The sequence below is a fragment of the Diaporthe batatas genome (assembly GCF_019321695.1).
Source record: "Diaporthe batatas strain CRI 302-4 chromosome Unknown Contig00002, whole genome shotgun sequence".
Taxonomy (NCBI): domain Eukaryota; kingdom Fungi; phylum Ascomycota; class Sordariomycetes; order Diaporthales; family Diaporthaceae; genus Diaporthe; species Diaporthe batatas.
Window position 1 is genome coordinate 455381 of NW_025408549.1, and position 9706 is coordinate 465086.

The 9706-nt window shown below is 47.0% G+C and overlaps 4 protein-coding genes across 4 annotated transcripts; 3 read left to right on the forward strand and 1 right to left on the reverse strand.

The window, feature by feature from the left end:
* Positions 1 to 2053: 2053 nt before the first annotated feature.
* KVR01_001144 (uncharacterized protein) lies at positions 2054 to 3431 on the forward strand. Its single transcript, XM_044781614.1, has 3 exons — positions 2054 to 2532; positions 2589 to 2731; positions 2812 to 3431. The coding sequence occupies exons 1-3, from the start codon at positions 2075 to 2077 to the stop codon at positions 3108 to 3110; spliced, it is 900 nt and encodes a 299-aa protein (XP_044649099.1). The 5' UTR covers positions 2054 to 2074; the 3' UTR covers positions 3111 to 3431.
* Positions 3432 to 4299: 868 nt separating this feature from the next.
* On the forward strand, positions 4300 to 5549 carry KVR01_001214 (uncharacterized protein). The gene is made up of 2 exons (XM_044782850.1): positions 4300 to 4491; positions 4562 to 5549. The coding sequence occupies exons 1-2, from the start codon at positions 4395 to 4397 to the stop codon at positions 5398 to 5400; spliced, it is 936 nt and encodes a 311-aa protein (XP_044649169.1). The 5' UTR covers positions 4300 to 4394; the 3' UTR covers positions 5401 to 5549.
* A 189-nt stretch (positions 5550 to 5738) lies between these two features.
* On the reverse strand, positions 5739 to 6364 carry KVR01_001796 (uncharacterized protein; the record flags this gene model as incomplete). Its single annotated transcript, XM_044787687.1, has 4 exons — positions 5739 to 5865; positions 5950 to 6146; positions 6220 to 6252; positions 6350 to 6364. The coding sequence occupies 4 exons, from the start codon at positions 6362 to 6364 to the stop codon at positions 5739 to 5741; spliced, it is 372 nt and encodes a 123-aa protein (XP_044649751.1).
* A 2101-nt stretch (positions 6365 to 8465) lies between these two features.
* On the forward strand, positions 8466 to 8782 carry KVR01_001825 (uncharacterized protein; the record flags this gene model as incomplete). The annotated part of the gene is made up of 3 exons (XM_044786138.1): positions 8466 to 8482; positions 8541 to 8675; positions 8761 to 8782. 3 exons carry the CDS (start codon positions 8466 to 8468, stop codon positions 8780 to 8782), a joined length of 174 nt encoding a protein of 57 aa, XP_044649780.1.
* Between the last annotated feature and the right edge of the window lie 924 nt (positions 8783 to 9706).

The following is a 9706-nucleotide window of genomic DNA, read 5'->3' on the forward strand; positions in this document are numbered from 1 at the left end:
TATAAATAAGAAGGTCTAGCTTAAACTTAATCTTAATTACTTAAGTACTTAAATAGTATATTATATATTAATAAGTTTAATAAATAGTTATTATATTTATTTTTATTTTTTTTATTAATTTTATTATATTATAATTATTATTATTATTATTATATTTTTTAAAATTTAAACTTTAAAATTTAAAATATTTATTATTATATATAATTATAGAGCTAATATTCACTTACCTAGTAATTGTATCTACTTACCTAGTTTTTTTTAACTACTTACTTAATATAAGAATTTATATATAGAGCCTATATAAAATTATATACCTAACTAAAATTCTCTAAATTTTTAATACTTTTAGTATAAGCCCCTTTTATACCCCTTTTAGGCCTTTTAAGCTATATGTATTTAGGTACTAACTGAGTATTTAAATACTAACTAAATGTTAGAAGGTTAAAAGCTAAGAAGGTAAAGGTAAAGACTATACTCTTTCTAGCCTTTTAACATCCTTTTTAGCTCTTTAATACTTTAGACTTTTAACTTTTTAACGTTTAATTAGTATTTAAATATTTAGTTAGTATTTAAATATATATAATCTAGAAGGTCTAGAAGGTAAAAGTAAAGGGTTTTAAAAGGTGAAGGTAAAGGGTCTTAAAAGGGGTATTAAAAGGGGTCTAAAAGGGGCTTATATTAAAAGTATTAAAAATTAGAAAAGGAAATTATACTATAGGGTTTCTTAGTGCTAACTTAGAAGGTACTTATAAATGTAAGGGAGTTATTTAGAAAAGTTAGTACTAGGTGAGTAGTTAGTAGGAATTAGGTGAGTGGATATAATTGCTAGGTAAGTGGATATTAGCTTATAATTATATATATATATATATATATATATATATATATATATATAAATATAAATTATTATTATTTTAAAATTATAAAGTTAAAAATTTAAAATTATAATTTTATAATTAAGTTTTATTTTAATATTTTATTTTATTATAATTTAATTTAATATAATTTAAATATTATTTTAAAACTTATTAATATTTTTAATATTTAAAAAATAAGTTTAAATTTATTTTAAATTAAATTTATAGAAACTTTAAATCTTTACTTATAAAATAAGAAAAAATAGACTTTTAAGAAATATATAAAAGAAAGGTTTAAAATTAACTTTATTTTAATATTAAATTTATTTATATATAAAAGAATTATAAAGAAATTCTTTTAAGTAATTTTACTTTTAAAATAAGTAGTAAATTATTTAATTAATTAATTAAAAGTTATAAATTATTTATTATTAAAAATAAATTATTATAAAAATTAAACTATTAATTTTAAAAATAATTATTATTAAAACTTATAATTTCTTAATATAATATTTAAAAGGAGAAAGAAAGAGAAGTTTTTATAATTTTAATATTAAAAACTTAAAGCTTTAAAAATATAAATAATTTATATATTTAATAACTTACTTTAATTTTTAATTTAATATAATTATAATAATTCTTTTAAATTTAAAATTAAATAAATTTAAAATAAATAAAACTTTTATAATATAAATTATTTTTATTTATATAATTTTAAATTAATTAAATATATATATAAATAAATATAAATAAATTTTAAATATTAATTATTATATAAAATTATTATATATATTTTTAAATATATATAAAATATAAATAAAATTATATAAAATACTTTTATTCTTTTTTATTATATAATTATATTCTTTCTTTTTTTAAGTAAATTAAAATTAATTTTATTTAAATATTTAAAAATAAAATAAATAAAAATAAAAATATTAAAATATTTTTAAATATAATAATATATATTATTTTAATTATTATAATTAAAAGAATATTATTATAATAATTTTAAAAATTAAAAGTAATATAATAATTAAAAGGTAGTAAGAGGTGTATATATAGTTATAATAACTATTTATAGTATCTACTAACCTATAGTATAGTACTCAACCCTATCTGTATGCCACGCAGCGCACACGGGTGGACCCCCTATCACCAGGGTTCGGGGCAAGACATTGCTGTCGAAGTCTTCCATGGTCAAACTTGAGGCGAACCACATGTGCATATCGGAGCGACCATACAGGAGCCAACAGCAAAACAATCTCTCTATCATCTGCAGCTGCCATTTTGGATCTGTAGAGGTGTGGTCAAGTCACATAATTGCAGCCACTGGTCTGACAGCAGCCTCGTCCGAGCTCCAGCGGAACTGCAGGAGTCAACTGGTGACATCGAGCAAACGCCTTCGCAGCAAAATGTCAGGCATGATCGATCCCCAGATCTTCGAACACCTCAAGTCGAAGATCGACGAGGACACAAAGGCGCGCGATGACCTCAATGGGATCATTCAGAAGTTGGAGCGCAACGTGTCCTACACCCAAGGTATCCTCTCGCGGGTGCACTCAACGCCGAGATCTCACTACCCTACCCTCCTTTCCCAAGTCGAGGCTGCCATCAGGGCTGAGGCCGAGGACATTTCGCAGCTGAGCGAGGTTGCATCTAAATACCCTTACTACAAGTACGTCAAATTCCATGATACGACCAATTCAACATGCTAACCTGCGGCTTCTATAGGTACAACAGCAAGTGGACCCGGTGCATCCAGGATGCGGCCTTCACGGTCCTTCTCCACGGCTGGTTGGGCGGGGGAATTGTCCCCGAGGGCAGGTTAGGTCGACTTTTGACCCTTGAGGAGGTCGGAGAGCACGTCTTCCACGGTCAGTCGGGCCAGCATCCAATCTTGATCCAGATTAGACCAACTGGGGTTCAACTCTGTCAGGCTGACACCCAATCACAGTCCCTGTGAACCTGAAAGACCGCGATGCTTTCCACATCACCATCGAGGAGTACCTCCTGGCAGTCACATGCTTGACGGACGAGCTGGCCCGCCTGGCCGTGAATGCTGTGACCCTGGGAGACCACGAGCTCGCTGTCAAGATCAGCAGCTTCGTCAAAGACATACACGCCGGCTTTCAGTTGCTGAACCTGAAGAATGACATTCTGAGGAAGCGGGTGGATAGTGTCAAGTATGCAGTGAAGAAGGTCGAGGATGTGGTCTACGATCTTTCGTTGAGGAATCTAATCCCCACCTCTTGAATCACATGTTGAGCTGGTGATGAGAAAAAGAGCCAAGAGGACCTGGAGGCGCACTTGGGCTTGGGATGGCATGCTTTGACAATCCCACACAGGCCCTGAAGTGTCAACTTGGGCATATCGGGTCTAGGCCGTCAAAGAACTGGGGTCCATGAGACCACGAATGACTGCTCCCAAATCTCATACTCACTTCAAAATGGACGGCCCAGTAGCTCGGAGGGAATGAGGAGGCTCCAACCATGTAGTAATAGCATCTTTGTTGCTAAAGAGAGTCCAAGTGTGCTAGCACAAGGGCTGAACTAAGTTAAGTCGTTATTCATTTGATATCTTCGAGCCCCAAATGCATATTGCTTACTCTTAGACCCCATCTTCGACCTGTCACTTGTGATTTTTTCAGTTTCAGAAGTGCATGACTATGGTATGGTGAAATTTTTCCAGATAACAAGATCATGGGATAGCTGGTACCGGTATGAGGCTCAAATGTTGAAACTGCAAATGCATATCAATGTCCACTGTAGCATTACTCGCAGATAGCATCCATTTGATGAGTTCTCTGCACACGACATACCAAGGTTGCCGCTGCCTGAGTGAGGTTGAATAATCGTAAAATATTCTAGAATTCATCCATTGGACCTATCAACAATTGACTCACTGCAAATCAGATCAAGTTGTTGGAATAAGTATCGAATCCTTCCGTTCCTGCGGTGCTGAGGGAAATCAAATTTTGACACCATTTATGGACCAGCCAGGCATTCCGGACCTGGTCGGTTGCAGGCGATGTCCAGGGAGTTCCAGTTCTGTTTGCTCACGCCGTGGGGAATTCAGTTGGTCCCGATGTCGACATGCTCCTCGAAAGCCAGTCGCTATTAGCCCAAGGTTCCCAAATCTACCCACCAAGCCAAGCTCAAGGGCTGATTGTAACCGGGTCGGCATACACCAAACTGATATTCCGCATGGAACCTACGGGACCCATCAATTGACAGTTCGTAAGACGACTAAATGCTTGGGATTCCATCCTTCAACCTCACCCTACCTAGGTGCCTAGACATATTGGGCGCTTCTCCGGCCCCGACAGGGATCATGAATGTAGCTATCGATAGGCCCCACGTTCCGGGGTCGATTACCTCACCAGAGTCCCCGATGTGAAAATCCCATAATGATGACTCTTGATCTTTCCTCACCACTGCCGCGGTGGGGGTTGACCAGTTGACCAGTTGACCAGTCTCTGCTTCTCCGCTCTCCTACAGAAAGAGCAGGAGTAAGCAAAAATAGCAGGAGTCGGCAAAAATGGCAGGAGCCGTCAAAGCTAAGGAGCAGCCCGGAGAGATAAAAAATTATAAAGGCTTCGTCGCCGGGGTCTTCTCCGGAATTGCAAAGCTGTCAGGTGAGCGAGACCAACACCTCTTGCAGAAACTGCTTCTTCTGATGGCGCACACTGACACGGCGTGACAAAGTCGGGCATCCCTTCGATACCATCAAGGTGAGACTGCAGACGACCGACAGCACCCGCTTCTCTGGACCGCTCCAATGCCTCCTCCAGACAATTCGCCATGAGGGCCTCGCCGGCTTGTACAAGGGGGCCACTCCGCCCCTGGTGGGATGGATGTTTATGGACAGCATCATGCTGGGCAGCCTGACCGTTTACCGGCGCCTCCTCCGCGACCACATCTTCAACCCGCCGCTGCACCCCCTCCATGACCCAAACCTGCCGCTGCCGGCCCACGGCCACGGCCTGGCCGGCATCCTGGCCGGATCGACGGTCTCGTTTGTCGCCGCGCCGGTGGAGCACGTCAAGGCCCGGCTACAGATCCAGTACGCGGCCAAAAAGAGCGAGAGGCTCTACAGCGGGCCGATCGACTGCCTGCACAAGATATGGCGCGCGCACGGCCTCGGGGGCCTGTACCACGGCCTGACCGCCACGCTCCTGTTCCGGAGCTTCTTCTTCTTCTGGTGGGGCAGCTACGATGTGTTCAGTCGCTGGCTCAAGAACTCGACGAGCCTGAGCGCGCCAGCCATCAACTTCTGGGCTGGAGGGCTGAGCGCTCAGGTCTTCTGGCTAACGAGCTATCCCAGTGATGTGGTCAAGCAGCGCATCATGACGGATCCGCTGGGCGGAAGTCTAGGCGACGGCACACGGCGTTTCAGGTCGTGGAGGGAAGCGGCGGTGGCCGTACATAGGGAGGGCGGGTTGAGGGGCTACTGGCGAGGGTTTTTGCCGTGTTTTTTAAGGGCATTCCCGGCCAATGCAATGGCCTTGGTTGCATTTGAAGGCGTTATGAGAACACTGCCCTAGAGTGGCAGGCGGAAAAGTGGTGGTGGGGAGGGGGGGGGGTGCATCATGCTTGGAGCAGACAGTCGCAAGGTCATTGATACCCAGACATTTCACGAGAGCTTATAGACAACCCATCTCCAATCAAGTTCGGCGGGACCAGATAGTACTCATTGACTATCTAGAAGCCAGGCAAAGCTGTGACATGCACCCCAAGCCCAGAGTAATCAGCCAGCCAGCCTTTGTTGCTTGGCCACCGATGCTTTCCCACTTTCTTTTCTTACCACCAACGGCAGTCCTTTTCGAAGAAGGTCCTCCATCGAGGCTCATCCCCGGAAGTCGTCAAAAGTGCTGGTCGTCGCTTACTCGTCATCGTCATCGGCCTCGTCGTTGACGACGTTGAAGAACTTGAGCTCGTACACTCCCTTAGAGGTAGAGACGACACGGAGCCAGTCACGGAGCTGCATCTTCTTGAGGAACTTCTTGGTCCTAGAGCGCGTAAAGATCCTGGTCAGCATATTGCCCCGTACATTGCTTGTGTCCGTCGCCCCCAACAGGTTTGGTGGTCCTTACAGGTACTTGAGGTACCGGCCAGACAGCTCGTTGTGGGCAATGATCTCAATCTTGCCATCACCGACCTGGGAGATCTGGATGGTCTCGCCCAGGTTGCCGACGCGGCCGTCGACCTTGATCTTCTCGTTCAGGAACTTCTCGAAGGCCGAAACATCGAAGATCTTGTCGCTCGCGGGCTGCGAGGCGTTGATGATGAACTGCAGGGCGGGGAATCGGTCAGCTGTGCGCCGGATGAATGGGACGAGGTGGGCTCGGCGACATGTCACTTACCTTCTTGGTGGTCTTGGAGGACCTTCCCTTCTTCTGCGGTTTTGAAAATTCGACCTTAGCCTACTGCATCACGCCATGATCTCTCTGGCCGAAAGACTGGGCCAGCAGCAAAGCGGTGTCATGTACATACAGTCTGAGGAGCCATTGCTTCTGATTTGAGGTGGAAGAGGACGCAAAGAGGTTAGAATATCCTGCGCCGTTGGTGGGTGGTTGGGCGAAAAGGTTGTGGTGCTTTGCGATGTAGAGGGCGTTGTCAGGCCCCGGGCTGGCGAAAAAGTTCGCGACACGGACCTTGCAGCCAGTGGAGCGCCGAAACTTGTGGGTTGGGCCGCGCAGCTGGCTGCCGGCTGGCGGGCGGATCCCCCGCCGGGAGCGACCGGCCAATCCACTCCCCAACTGGATGGCAAGTGAGCACCAGGCTGCTGGGCTCGGTGTTGTTGAGCCAGGCCTGGATGCCATTGCCCAGCTCCCACCCGGTCGAATGTGACACCCAGGTACTCAGTATCTACTCTGATATTTCGATATTTCGATATTCCAATATTTCGATAGGTCTACCGGCACGAAACCCGTGATCAAGCCGATCAAGCACCCGGCGGGGACTAGGCCAAAACGCTGCATGACCCCTGTACGGAATAACTGCACAGCATTGTTGCAGACTTGCACCAAGAATACCGATCCAATGACCGAGCAGTCGAGACGATGCTGTCATCGGCCTCCCACGGCACAGACGCGACAACAATGGGGCCCACCACGCCCATCCCTGCCATCTCCGCTGACGCCACGCCTGAGCCACACCTGCTGCGCCACACAGATCCCAGCCTGCCCTTCCTGTCCGTCCTGTCCTCCCTGTCCTCCTGACTCTGCGCAGGGCAGATCGGATGATCGTCGATGGCAAAACCAACCTGCCCTGACTGCCAGGCCAGCCAGGCCAGCCTGCTATCCTGACAGGCTGCTTGGGTGGCTTCATTTACAGGCTTGCAGCCAGGCCGAGGCCCTTGGGATGACGTACCTGGTCCAGCTACGGCGACGGCCAAGGTGCGAAATCAGCTGCAAAGTGCTGCGAGCAACGGCAGCTGGGATGCAGACCCAAGCCGCAGCCAAGAGTACCGCAGGCGAGGATACCAAGACCGGCGGTGGGTACTCAAATAGAGAAAGTCTGGGCATGAAGCAAGCCGCGCGGGTGTGAGTTGCCGAACACCAGCTGGCCATGCAGCCAGCCAGGCCAGCCTGTGCCGCAGTTCCAGTTCCCATGATGGTGCATGCTTGCTTTCCCGGGCAGTGGGCGTCGGGTCCTCACGAGGCTCCAAGGGCCTGCCTGGGGCTTTGTTCAGCCACTTTTGTGACAATCACAGAGGCCAACGGGGAGGAGCCAGGTTGCCAGGGAGCATCGCTACTCGCCCAGTCCCGTCCCAGCCGGCACGATAATTGTCAAGACCACCACCGGATGCTACCATAGTGGGGTTGTCAGGGTGTCAGGGTGTGTGGTCCAGCCTGACAGCACAGCCCTGCTGCACGGCTGGGTGGGGACGGGTCTCATCTGCCCACTGCAGTACCGTGGCTGCCGTGCCGTACGGGCTGACGGGGTGCGCAGCAGACAACAGCACAGACGGCACTAGGAACCGATTGGAGAATGCACAGCCAGCCAAAATTATCACGTCGCGGCAAGCTCCTCTCGCTGGGCTCTCACCCCAACAGCTCCAACGGCCCCCCCAGCTACTACGGGGTGGCTGGACATGCACGGGAGATTGGTTTCAGGATGGGCCGTACGGATCTGGACTCGGTCCCAGCCAGCCAGCCACTCAGCAAAACCTGGCAGCAGAACGGTGCCATGATAATTAAGCGCGGGAAAGGGCTGACGGGGTGGTCGACGGACCACACGGCAAGCGACCCCAGCAAACCGGCCTGTGCTGGCACGCCCTGTGGCGGCGGGTGGGTGTATGACGCACTTGTGAGGACTGACTGGCAAACATGATGTACCTCCCCTGTCCCAGGTGACTGAAGCTTGTTTGCTGGGCGCCGACTCTTGCCCTCTATGCTGATGCAACTGCTGCCCTCTTGAACGTGCGTCGCCTGCGCCTACTTAAGGCTGACCCACGCCCTCCTCCTCCTCGTCTGGCCCTGGAATCTCTGCCACCCATCTCGAAAGATACCCGGACACACTATTAAATCCTCCAAACTGCTCAACCTCCGTCCTTCAAACGAAACCAGCAAACTTGTCTACACAACCCAGGCCGAATACCGCCATCATGCCTTTCACCGGAAGGTACTTTACCACCCGCCCAACCTTCTCATACCTACCGTGCTAACGATGCTTCCCACAGCGACATTTGCAAGATCATCCTTGCCATTTTCTTGCCACCTCTGGGTGTCTTCTTCGAGCGCGGATGCGGTGCCGACCTGCTTATCAACATCCTGCTCACCATCCTGGGTTACATCCCCGGTATCATCCACGCTCTGTATGTGATCGGCTGTCCTCCCCTTGACCACCACGGCCACCCCACCCTTAGACGAGAGTTTTTTGCTAACCAGGCGTCACAATAGCTACATCATACTGAAGTATTAAACCTGGAGCAACGTGCTGGCGACAAAGTGCAGGGCGTCGCTCACCACAAGCCCAACGTTGGGCAGTCGACGACCTGATCGCCATGCGCTCAACGACCAGGAGTCGGTACTTGGCCATGATTGGGCTTCCCGCCTTCATCAAAGTACTAATCGCCCACTTACCGACCGCTTTTACTTTGCAAAACCTACAACTCGACCACGGCCTTCTACGACTTGCCATGGGGACGGCGGGCTGTCACGCCCCGTCCTGTTTTACGGGTTACTCTGTTGCGATGCGCATTTTTTATTTCGCCGACGACTATAGCATACTGCGATCTGCTTGTTCTTGTTTGTTTGAGGGGAGATGGGGATTTGCATCCGTTTCCTAAAAGGCCTATGCTCGGGCTGTCGGCTTGCGGGTTCAGGTTACCGAGAGACAATTCTCTAGATAATGACACGATACCCCTTATACGTCCATGTTGAGACGACTTCTACCAACAATATCACCTATCTTTCGCATTATGCTCGCAAGGGCTGATCAGTTGGTCTCCATTGACTTCCGGTAACCCCGAGCCCAGGCTCGGGTGACCTGGCAATATGACGTCACAAGCCTACGAAGTTGTGATGTGCCTGTGCCAAATCCCTGGTTAAAACTTGGGGTTCCTGATAGATTGACCAGCCTGGTCCTGGCATTTGATCCCATTCAGCGTTCCAAACGCTACCTCTACCCTACCGCCCCTGTTGTCACGCATCTTAGATTGCTAGGCATGAGCCGTAGCGACTCGACACAATACCTCGGGCACATGGTTAGTTGTCCATGGGTGTATGGTCTTGTAAATGTCTAGGCTGCCTTTGCAATCGCACATTGCTACGCCCGCCCGACTTTGAATGACAAGATCTGCAGAGTGAGTTAGAATATGCATCGCGCGTTCAGGGACAGGGTTGG

Bases quoted from the DNA above. Each gene is read 5' to 3' on its own strand.
- KVR01_001214 (XM_044782850.1), top strand. From the start codon at position 4,395: ATGGCAGGAGCCGTCAAAGCTAAGGAGCAGCCCGGAGAGATAAAAAAT. The intron at 4,492-4,561 runs GTGAGCGAGACC...GGCGTGACAAAG, and splicing joins CGGAATTGCAAAGCTGTCAG to TCGGGCATCCCTTCGATACC.
- KVR01_001144 (XM_044781614.1), top strand. From the start codon at position 2,075: ATGTGCATATCGGAGCGACCATACAGGAGCCAACAGCAAAACAATCTC. The intron at 2,533-2,588 runs GTACGTCAAATT...CGGCTTCTATAG, and splicing joins TCTAAATACCCTTACTACAA to GTACAACAGCAAGTGGACCC. The intron at 2,732-2,811 runs GTCAGTCGGGCC...ACCCAATCACAG, and splicing joins CGGAGAGCACGTCTTCCACG to TCCCTGTGAACCTGAAAGAC.